Here is a 12,040-nt window from a genome sequence, read left to right as displayed (position 1 = left end):
CACCCCTCATCTTGAAGACAGTGCTCAGAATTTGCCATCACCTTGACCTGGGATTTTCAGCCTCCAGACTGTAGGACGTAAATATCTGCTGTTTAAGCTAGCCTGACCGTGGTATTTTGTTATGGCGGCCTATGTTGACAGTCATTAAAACTACTTATTTCTCAAGTTTTAGAACCTGCGTATAAATGTTTAGATATTCTCCATGTACTTCATATTTACAAACTTTTCTGTTACTAGTTTTAATAGTTACTTAAGGTAAATAGTTTCCTTTAGTTTTTCCTAAGAAGGGAATGGTAGTAGAAGAGAAACTAAATATTAGAATAAGGCATCTCCTTCCTTAATTTACTCTATCACTTAGAAATCAGAAAAAAAAAAAGTTAAATTTAAGCGATTTCAGAGGAAAAGATTTTTAGAGGGGGATGTGACAAGAGCTTAGAGTAAGCATAGAAAAGCCCTGTAAATTTTTTTCATCTTGTTCTATTTATATTATGTATGTTGTTCTAGAAGTTCTTTCTTATCTGTTTTGACCCCTGGAAGCTTTAAAGTAGTAGATGAAACATTTAGTATTCATTTCTATCCTCTCTCATTCTTTAAGTTTAGAGAAAAGATTTTTTTCTATATTTGCATAGGAGAGAAATCAGGTGTTTTATTCAAACTAAACAGTCCTTGAATAGTTTTTTAAAAATCATATTAGAAACTTAACTTTTCATAAATCAAGTTGTGGCAAAGAGTGCCTTGTCCCTTGCAAACTGTTCTTCCCTTCTCTTATACCAATGGAATCCCCAAGTTTTAGTGAGTACCCATCCACAGAGAATAGAGACTACATTTCCTTGCTGCTGAATATGACCAAGGAGCTAAATTCTGACCAGTGGAGTGTGAGCCAAAGCATACAACTTCTGAGTCATATTCGTGAAGGGGAGGGCTAAGCTCTCTTATCCCAGTCTCTCCTTCTTATTGGGTAGAATGCAAACATATTGGTGAGTCATCTGGGGCCACACAGAAGAAAGCAATACCCTAGATTTGCCAATATGCCAGCAGGAATCTGGATTCCTAATGACTTCATGGGTGGAGCTGTCATATAGCTTGGGACTTAACAAGAGAGAAATAAACAATCTCTTTTAAGTGATGGTTACCTGTCTGTCTCCAGTGGCTGACTCTGTATGCCAATTGATATACAGGGCTAAGATGGGACAGTACTAGACCTGTGAACAGCCAGCTCAACCTGCCATAGCAAAATACCACAGACAGGGTGGCTTAAGCAATAGGAATTTATTCCTCGCAGTTCTGGAGCCTGGGAAGTAAATCAAGGTGCTGGTGGATTCAGTTCCTAATAAGGGCTCTCTTTTTGGCTTGCAGATAGCCACCTTCTGAATGTGTTCTTACATGGCAGAGAGCATGAGCTCTCTGGTGTCTGCTCTGATTAGGGTACTAATCCTCTCAGATCAAGGCTCCAGCATGAGTACCTCATTTTGCCTGCATTTCTTCCTTATTCCAAGTATAGTCATACTGGACATTAGGACTTCAACACGTGATTTGTGGAGGAACACAATTCAGTCCACAGCAACCTTCAGACCTGTAAAATTTGCTCTCTCCATCCTCTGCTACTCATATATGTGTCAGCTCAATGATCAATGTCAAAATGAAATAGTTGTGTTTTCTCCTAATAATTTCAACTATTTTATTTTGACAAACAGACAGGGAACATACTTTCTTTGTATTCCAGTCATTCTAGATAATAGACATTATTCTAGAAAGTGATAATTATTTTAGCTACCATTTATTGAGGACCTCGTGTTCCACCAAGCAAGTTATGAAACAAATTATAAAAATGTGTGCCTCCTGGGAATGAGAAAATACACTGATCTGGTTATAAGAATATAGTTTTTAAGGCTGGAAGACATTTGGAAATGCAGTATGTGTTAGGTTTCATCACATCATTTCCATCATCCTTGTCATCATCATCATCAGCGGCAGCAATAACATTTATACAAGAGAATAAGAGAATTAAAATTTTCCCAAAGCCTACAATTGGTGCTAGGTCCCCTGACTCTTGGTTCAATGCATTTTTCATTCAAAATGATGTCCTGTTTCTTAACTTGATCTTAGCCAAAAGACCAAGAAGAGACATGTCCTGTGTCTTCTCACGCTGTCACCCTGCCCCGTCAAATCTCTATGTTCAACTCTGAGTCAAAGTCTCATGACTTTACACTTGACTTGATACCATGTCAATTACAACATGGAGTCTCCGTCTCTGATGGAATTTGACTAGTGCAGCGTATGCCATTAAACAAGTGCCTGGTGTTAGTGACATTATGTAGTTATCTCCATGCTACTGCATTTGACTGCATAAGAAGCATTTTCCGGAAAAGTTGAGTCTGCTTGTAAAGTCTTTCTTAGATGAGCTTCCCACCCACACATCTATGACAGTCACTTCAAACCCATGTGATGCATGAATTCACATCTGACATAGACTTTCACCCACCAGGAGCTGCTCCTCCAGCTTCCCTGTGGGTTCTCATTATGCCCAAACCTGAACCCTAAAATTGACCCTCTGACCCACTCCCTCCACCACTCATGGCATTATCAACAAAACTTTCAGATACATAGATCAGAACACTTTTAGACTCATTTCCTCTTCATCCACTTTATCGGTCGTAAAGTCCTCCTGGTTTTGCCTTCGCAGTATCTCTCGTATCCTTTTCTATCACACCCATTTCTAATGTTTTAGGAGAAGCTGGTGCATCTCACAGTATTGGGAGATAGGCAGGAAGAAGGAAGGAGTGAACCAAAGTCTCACATAATTTCAGGTGGGGCCAATTTTGGAGGGAAAGATACATGCTGAACAACACAGATAATGTTTTGCTTTATAAATTTGGCCCTGTCCTAAAATATAATTACTCTGAAGTTATAAATAATATTAAAGAAAAGTTAAATTGTTATCTTTTCAAATGAAAGTAGGGGATGAGTGGACCACAGGTAAAAAATGGTAGAGCAGCAGACAGGCCCAGAGTATTCTCACCTCGGCCCGTTCACCATGGAACTTCCAGTTTCTCTACTGGTCTCTCTGCTTCAGTCTCCGCTATGCCACTTTGAACATTGCTTATTAACAACACTTTCTTCAATGCCCTTTTAACTTATCACTTCCCTGTCTGAGAACTCAATGACTTCTGGTTACCTGCAGTTTCCTGGCTGGGTCCCTCTGTTTGGTTTCCAAGGCAGTTGCTATGATTCTGGAAGCTGGCCGGACCAAGGCAGCCTGGCTCCAGCTGGTACTCTGTCATTTACCCACCAGGTGAACTTGGGTATCATAAAGAACATCCTTGAGCCCCAAATCTCTCACCTATAGCAAGGGATTAAAAGCAACTTCTCTGTTTAACTCACTGGAAAGAGATAATGTATGAAAAAACCCTTGGATGTAAAACACTGGACATGTCTATCTTCCTTATTTGACAGCTGCCAGGTGGGGATTATGTCCTAACCTGACATCCAGACTACCTCTAAAATAGAGCAGAGTCTCAATATACACATATTGAGTAAGAGATTATTTCCCGGCCCCTCCCCACAAGATATCACATCACCACAGTTAGGCAACCTCCCATCCCATAGGACTTCACACTCAGTAGATGCCTGGTCAAGATTTTGTGCAAAAATGAATAAATAAATGATTGCAAATCTTATTTCAGCCAAGCAGCCTTTCTGGTCATCATGATATTTATTGAGCATGAACTTTGGGTCAATCATTCTTTTGAGTGCTTATACATCTGTTGGTTCATTTAATCTTCACAATAAAGAAAGGTAAACTGAAGCACAGGAGATCACTGTAAATGGCCCAAGGTTGTGCAGGCAGAAAAGGCTGAGCAGGGAGTGAGCCAGGCGGTCAGCCCCAGGGGCTTGGCTTCCTATGTACTCTGCTAGAAACTGAGTTTCTCCGGGGACTTCTGCCTCCACGACTTTTCTCCGGCTGTGCTCTTTATCTGAATGACCTCCCTCTTGTCCTTCCACTGACCTCATCCTTCCTGCCCCTCCAAGCCCACCTCCAGTCCCACAGACGGCACGAAGCCTCTCCGGGGCACACTCCAGCCTCAAGGACTCTCTTCTTTTCTGAACTTATCCTGCAGGCCCAGTAATAAGGCAGAGCTTCCCAACTAGAGGGAAAGAATTATACAGAATACGTATTTTATATCTCCCAATGGCACCTACCTAGCACAACTTGTGCTATATAATAGATTCTCCATAAACATTTGAGAGCTTGATTGGCTGGCTCATTGGAGAAGTATAATGATTTGATGATAACAGCTACCATTGACTGAGTGTTTACTAGATTCCAGACTGTGAGCTAAGTTGTTCTTGTATATTGTTTTTGTTTTGTTTTTGAGATGGAGTTTTGCTCTTGTTGCCCAGGCTGGAGTGCAATGATGCCATCTTGGCTCACTGCAACCTCCACCTCCTGGGTTCAAGCAATTCTCCTGCCTCAGCCTCCCAAGTAGCTGGGATTACAGGCATGTGCCACCAAGCCAGGCTAATTTTGTATTTTTAGTAGAGACAGACGTTGCTTTAACAATCCTATAGAGTAGTCACAGCTATCCCATTACAGAGAGAAAATGGAGGGCACCTAGCTAGTTATGTTGTAAAGTCTTCTTTCAAGCCTGAGTCTGTGTGACCCCATAGGATACTCTCGGATTCATACCCTCCATCACCTGCAACATGGGAAAACACAATTCCTCCTGCTCTTCAATTACTGGTGGTCAAACAAGTTACAAGGCAGCAGAGATGTTGGGTTTTTAAAGGAAGCAGTTATTTACCTGCGAGAGTTAATTTTCCTTCATAGAGAAGGTGTCTGTTGGTTGGTGACAAGATGTTTTCTGCCATGTGTTCTTTAAAAATGTGTTTCAAACACTTGTAAAACAAGGGAGAAAATAAAAGAGATGTTGTTAGTGATCGGAAGAGAACATGTTTAAAAAGCTGGGGCAATCAACTCCGTCTAGAAAGTTCCTGACATTTGGAAACGCCAGCAGATGGACATGGGAATGGGAAATAATGAAAAAACCTCTCAGAAGGACCATCATAAGAATGGCACAATGGCCTCAGCCTCCCCACGTACAATGCCCTACAGATGAAGACTTTACTTCGTGTTCATGAAACTAGATTTCTTCTTCAAGTAGACAGATGGGGACATCTAAGATTGTATTTCTGTCTAAATGCCCAACTTCCAGAAAGGGACATAAGTCCTAATTGATCTTTTCTTCCTACCTCTGGAACGAAAAACCTTTTATCTCTATCCCAAAGCGGTGGCCACACTATAATCTCCTGTAGATATCTAAATTTTTGGAAATTGTCCAGCCACTTCACTTTTCCTTCAAGGTCCCCTGAAAGACAAGACACGGTCAGTCTATTTCTAAGTGCATGTGACATTGCAGTTTAGATTTTAACCAAGGTTCACAGGAATCGTTTAGAAACACTGGCTGCCCCTGGAGCCAGACCATATATTAAGTTCATTTCACATATTACTTGCTGTTCATGCGACTTAGAAAACTCACTAATTTGAAATCAGCCTCTTGCAGAGACAAATGAAGCTTAACTCATTTCATTCAGTAAGTTGAAAGTATATTGTGTATTTTTATTTCAATAATTCTAATAAAATTCTTGGTAGTTTTCTCTTATTCCCTAGACCACACAGCCTGTAATTAGAGGAAGGAAAAAAAAATCAGACTAACAAGGACAAACATATCCTTTTGTCCCAATCATAAAAGTGAATATTCACTTCATGATAATGGTGATTATTTCTTTTTTGGTAAGCACTCAGTTTCTCTTTGGGAGGTTTGTATTCATTTTCCAACGTTTTCTAGTAACATGTTGCTATCGAGGGTTTGAAATGATTTTTGAAAACATGGAAGACAAGCAAAAGACCTGCAGAATCACATTGTTAGTGGAACCCTTCAGAATTCACAATCTCTAAGCTAAAAGACTTAAAGGAAGGCCACACAGATCTCTTCCCTCAACAATGAGAATCCATCTTTTACTGAGAAATCTTCAGAGGTGCTGCTTTATCTTTCCTCCCAAACCCATCCAAATGAATAATAAACCTTAAGGTTACTTCAAACGTTTAAAGAAGTCATCTTTAACTGAATCTTTGTCTTATTCGCTTGATAAACTTAATTCCATCTCTTCAGGTAATTTTAGAATTAGAATAAAAAATTTAAAAGCAGAAAAAAAAAAACCAATTAAATGGTCATTTTACTTTTTTTTTTAAAGCACCTGTTCCAGGCAGTATCATTTTACTTTTAAACTTGCCAAAGGGAAAAAAAAAAAATTTCTTTATGGCTGAATATTAACAATTTGAATTGTTCCCTTTTGATGCCCACCAGGAAATCTTGGTTTATGGGCATAAATCATGAACTTCTTTATGTGAATTTCAGTTATACAAAGTTAAACAAATAAACTGAAGTCATCATAGGGCCTGCTCAGTTCCCATTCTCAAATTTCAGTTCTAAAGGTTGCAGTTGGCGTAGTTTCACATTGACCCTGGCTTTTGGTGATTTAAGAAATGATGAATGGTAATTTATCCTCTGGACACATTTTCCATGGTGTTTACTCCCATTTGCTTTGTGTGTGGGGTCAGTATGACTGTTAAAAACAAAGTGCCTTCAGTTGTCTGGGAAGTAACTTTTCCTGCCTGAACTCACTTCTGAAACACTTGGAGACAGAGCCATGTCCTGTGTAAACTTGGTGCTAGAGTTCTCACAGGGTTCGCCAGGATGTGACTGGAGCCCATTGTTCTGTGCACATTTGATTTACAATGCACTCACACTTGAACCCACATTTCCGAAAGCCATGACCTCAAATCAATGGAATTACCTCCAAGGATGGAAGCCCAGAGAGTTCCCAGGAGTCACAAGGCCCCAACTCTTTAATTAAGCTCGCTTATCTCAGGGACTTACGGATGGACTTTTCCACCTTTTCCTTGATGGAGTATATCATGATTTTCTCAGCAGAGTCCATGCTCCTTTTCCAGATATTCTTCAGCAACAATGGATATCGAGTGAGCCTCTGAAGTGGGGCCACTAGTAGCTCAGGCAGGTGGAGCCGTCTGCATTGTTCATTCTGCTCACACCACTGGGGAAGGCAAAAGGAGCCACATCAGAATGATCACCTTGCCCACGGAGCCACTAAGAAACCTGGACATGAGAGCTTCTTAGAGATTTTACTCAGTTAACTGCAGGATGCACTTGTGAGTTTGCTGGGACAATTTATAAGCCACAGATCCAATCCCCTAAAAAGTGCATGTTCCATTAGCGGTAGCGATAAGACGTCATATAGATGTGCTCCAGCTTTGTCTACCCTGCTCATTTGAGAGTGAATTTAGTTCTACCCACTGGCTCCTCCTCCCCAGCCCTCCGGGGCGGTTTCTGGTTTCACCAGCTTTGTTCTCACATATGATGCAGTTAGAAGAATTGAGAGTTGAGACTGGGGGAAAAGGAAGGATTCATGCTTGTTGGGTCAGTTCCTTGACTCCCCTTAGTTGGGAAGGATCAGGGTAATGATAAAAAATGAAGAGAAATGAACATAGAAGTTGAAGAGGTTCAGTTGATCTAGAACGAAGGGGAGAGGAGAGAGGTAGAGACGCGGAGAACAGACGCGGACAGTTTTCGATAGGCAGTGTTTGAAGTTGGGGTTTGAAAGAAGAGGCAGTTCTGGTGTATGCCAGCACTGGGAAAGACAAGAAAAGAAATTTTAGTAATTTAGTAATTGTAGTAAGTATTGCCATGGGTTATACATTGGGGTTCCATAAACGATGTATGAGAAACCTGAGTGAACATGAGAATAGCTTTTACATTAGTTTTATTTGCTGTGCCATTTCTTTGAATGTGAGCTTCCTTGAACCTAGGGCGCTCTCTGGCCTTTATGAAGGTGACAAATGAGGCATGAAGGTGGTCGATGGCCAGCACGCAGATGGGTACATCAGGAAGGAACATAGGAGGGTGCGTTCTCTTCCTCTTCTCCTACACTGCCCACTCACACCAAATTGACCGTGAGTTCAGTGATAGAGGGATTAATGTAAACTGAGTATTTGCTTTCCTTCAAATCCACGTCATATTACTTTTAGTCCCCAAAACTGCAATTACTTTTGCACCAACCTAATAAAATCCTAACCTTCAATGGGATGGTATTAGGAGGTGGGACTGTTGGGAGGTGATTAGGCCAGGAGCATGGAACCCTCATGAATGGGATTACTGCCCTTATAAAAGGGTCCTGGAGAGCTCTCTAGCTCTCTTTCCACCATGTAAGGATACAACGAGAAGACAGCTGTCTGCAGCCCAGAAAGGGGCCATCACCAGCCCCTAACCATGCTGGCACCAGGAATTTCAGCCTCCAGAACTGTGAGCAACCCTCTCCTGTGATGACAACCCACCCAATCTGTGGCGTGTTGTTTTAGCACCCTGAATTGACTACCACAGGGATCCTGCCCTTACACTAAATATTTCTCCTGCTGCAGCCTGTCGCCTCTTTTCTACCTTCCATTCTCCTTTCATTCTCCAGGTTAGCTCCTTTGCCTTAAGACCCAGACCCTTCAGGGCCATCCTCAGGTGGGTCACATTGCAGGAGACTCATGCTACATCCCCAGAGATGTCTTCAAGCCCACGTGTCAGTCCTTGCATTTTGAAGATCTAGGTACGCTTGACTCAATCCTCCACCAATCCAATGGCCTGTGAAAGTCCAAACTCCTCCCCTTGATATTTACTAATATCTAGGGGACTGAGATTCTAATGGCTTCCTCTGGGCCCTGGACTCTTCTTTCCATTTGGACTTCCACAGGCCATGTACACTTTCCAATGGCCTGTGGAAGTCCAGACTTCTCCCCTAGATATTTACCAGTATCTGGGGACTGAGATTCTAATGGCTTCCCCTGGACTCGCTTTCATGTACACCGTTTCTTCCCTGAACAGCATGGAACAAATGTATCCTCTTGGTTTCCTATGTTAGTTTCTGCTGTAAACCTCCTCGTAACATGTTTTGTGAGTATGCATGTTTATTTTACTGAAGATTTTGGGTTGTGAAGAGGGGTCAAATACACAGCCCACAAGTCGCTACTATTTTGCTGGCTCCATTCTTCTTTGAAAGGGAGAGCTCTTTCTCTCTTCCCATTTAAACAATCCCTCCCTGTTTACCTCCTAGCATCCTGCCTAGCAATTTGCATTTGTCTTTCACAGCTTGACCATGTCCTTGGTGGGGCAAGGTGGGGTCCCACTGTCCTCCCACACTATCAGCTGTTTTTTTTTTTTAAGGGTGTGGGGAACAGGGTATTGCTCTGTCACGCAGGCTGAAGTGTAGTGATGGATCATGGCTCACTGCAGCCTCGACCTCCTAGGCTCAAGGGATCTTCCCACCTCTGCCTCTCACATCGCTGACACTACAAGTGCAGGCCACCATGCCTAGCTAATTTTTAAGTTTTTTGTAGAGACTGGGTCTCACTGTGTTGCCCAGGCTGGTCTCAAACTCCTGGGTTCAAGCAATCTGCACACCTCCCAAAGTGTTGGGATTACAGGTGTGAGCCACAGCACCTGGCTCAGCTGGATGTTTTTAAAAATATCCTGGGCTCTTCATCATAGGGATGCTACCAAATTCATCTTCAAATCTTCTCCTCTCCCCTACGTACAGATGGCTGGCCATGAGAGTGAGCACAGGGTGCATGGTGAACAGAGCTCCACGATCCTGGCTCCGAGGACCGCCTTCTTTCTCTGGACCTTCAATTTCTCTTCTTAGACAAATCAGGCAATATGCTAAAAGATATGGTTGTTCTAGGGCAGAGATAGGATTTGAATTCAGACCTGTGTGAACCCGATGATCAATCTCCTAAAACGCTCTGTTGTAAACAACATTCTTGTAGAACTTAAACCCATGTCGTGTTATAGGCTGCCTGAAATTGACGTATAAATGCAGTGGGACAAATTTACCCTTCATACCACAAGAGGCTAAGCTTTATGAAGGCATGGCTTTGTCCTAGTGCACATTAATGGGATTAGAATTTTTCCTACTGTTATATTTTTATTTATTTATTGAGACAGGGTCGATCTGACTCTGTCACGCAGGCTAGAGTGCAGTGGTGCAACCACGGCTGACTGCAGTCTCAGACTCCAGTCTGGCCAGATGATATCTTGGCTAGATGATTTCCAGGTTCTCCTCCAGCTCCAAATGGCTGTGGTTCTCATTATTGACTTATAAATGCAGTGGGATAAATTTACCTTTCATATCACATGAGGCTAAGCTTTCTGAAGTCATGTGCTTTATTCTGGTGTACTTTAATGGGTCTATATTTTTTCCTACTATTTTATTTTTATTTATTTATTGAGACAGGGTCGATCTAACTCTGTCGCCCAGGCTAGAGTGCAGTGGTGCAATCATGGCTTACTGCAGCCTCAGACTCCAGTCTGGCTACATGGCTCTTGGCTAGATGATCTCCAAGTTCTCCTCTAGGTCCAATGGCTGTGGTTCTTCTCATTGACATTGGCAGGGATGGAGACAGAAGCAAGCACGACAGACGAAGAAAGGCTGTGAGTGGAGGGGAGCAGGGCTATTCTCCAGCGGCTGATTTCCATGTTGACTCATGGGCAGCAGTGTTCCAGTGCTACCTGCGGGTCCCGGACCTCTTGGGTGGCTGGGAGTTCTTGTAACTGATTTCTCAGCAGCAGTTAGGTCTCTGCCCTCCCAAAAAACTCACTGCCCCAGGCCACTGCCCCAGATTGCCCTGCTGTGGGGAACAGCTCTGGCTGCCAGCACACATTGGTATTCCAGGTCAAAGTGAAAACACCAAGCTCCTCCATGGCAATTGGCAGAAAGCATCCATGGTAAATAATTTAGACAAGGATCCAGGCAGGGATGTTGGAAGCATTTAGTGTTTCAGAAAACTTCAGAAAAGAGAAAAAGAATGGTGTGACATTATAAAAGTAAAGCTGTAAGTTTTCCTTTCATCTCTCTTTTGACTTCATTTTTCAGTTCCATTAGGAAAGGCAAAGAAAATTTCTATTGAGACAGACTGGACATAAAGGCCTTTTTATTGATGAGTCTAGATCCATGGAGGCTACTCTTGCTTTATAATAAATATCCAACGTGCTTAGGGAATCTGTGAAAGGATTAAAGGGCCCCAAATGAAACTATGTCCTATCGCTTGAGCCTGGGAGGTTGAGGCTGCAGTGAGCCATGATGGCACCACTACACTCCAGCCTGGGTAACAGGGTGAGACCCTGTTTTTGTTTTTGTTTTTTCTTTTTAAAGTCCTAATAAATCTGTCTTGGTGGGGCACAGCATTGGGATGGGGCAACCAGAATTCTTGGAACCTCAGGAAATTTACTTACCCTTTCTAAAACTTATCTGTAAAATGTAGATAACAAGAGTAACTACCTCATTGGGTTGGTGAGAAGTTTTAATGAGATAATTTACACAAAGTGCTTAGAACAGAGCCTGGCACATCTCGACCATTCAGTCCATTAGGCTAGCGTTCTTAGCCATTGTTAGAAGAGCCACATTAAGAGACTTGGTACGAAGTTCCCAGTTTCTTCTACATCATTTTGTTTCTAAGATAGTAAGCAGGAGGATCACTCGAGCTTAGTTTGAGACAAGCTGGGCAACATAGCGAGATCCTCTCTCTACAAAAATTAGAAAATTAGCCGAGCATGGTGGCACGTGTTTGTAGTCCCAGCTATGTGGGAGGCTGAAGTGTGAGGGTCACTTGAGCCCAGGAGTCTGAGGCTGCACTGAGCCATGATTGTACCATGCACTCTAGCCTGGGTGACAGAATCAGACCCTGTCTCAATAAATACATAAGTAAATACGTTTTAGAAAAACAGTAGGAAGAATTCTAATCCCATTAATATGCACCAGGATAAAGTCCATGCATTCATAAAGCTTAGCCTCATGTGGAATGGAAGGTAAATTTATCCCACTGCATTTATAGGTCAATTTCAGGCAGCTCATAACACAACATGGGTTTAAATTCTCCACGAATGTCGTTTATGACAGAACATTGTAGGAGACTGAACATCAG

The 12,040-nt window shown here is 42.3% G+C and overlaps 1 protein-coding gene across 6 annotated transcripts in view; it reads right to left on the bottom strand.

The window, feature by feature from the left end:
* PLEKHG7 (pleckstrin homology and RhoGEF domain containing G7) overlaps positions 1-12,040 on the bottom strand; it is a 63,217-nt gene that overhangs the window by 11,549 nt on the left and 39,628 nt on the right. For all 6 annotated transcript variants that reach the window (XR_004274911.1, XM_032297591.1, XM_032297599.1 and 3 more), the window contains 3 exons: positions 6,939-7,113; positions 5,251-5,366; positions 4,803-4,896 (listed from right to left, as the gene is read on the bottom strand). Coding sequence is in view for 5 of the 6 variants with exons in the window: in XM_032297591.1 (XP_032153482.1) it covers positions 4,803-4,896; positions 5,251-5,366; positions 6,939-7,113 (385 nt within the window). In the remaining variant the exon portion in view is untranslated. The remainder of the gene's footprint in view (positions 1-4,802; positions 4,897-5,250; positions 5,367-6,938; positions 7,114-12,040) is intronic.

The sequence above is a fragment of the Sapajus apella genome, unplaced genomic scaffold, assembly GCF_009761245.1.
Source record: "Sapajus apella isolate SASKATOON/1434 unplaced genomic scaffold, GSC_monkey_1.0 scaffold2, whole genome shotgun sequence".
Classification (NCBI taxonomy): Eukaryota; Metazoa; Chordata; class Mammalia; order Primates; family Cebidae; genus Sapajus; species Sapajus apella.
This window is presented reverse-complemented; position numbering and strand designations above follow the sequence as displayed.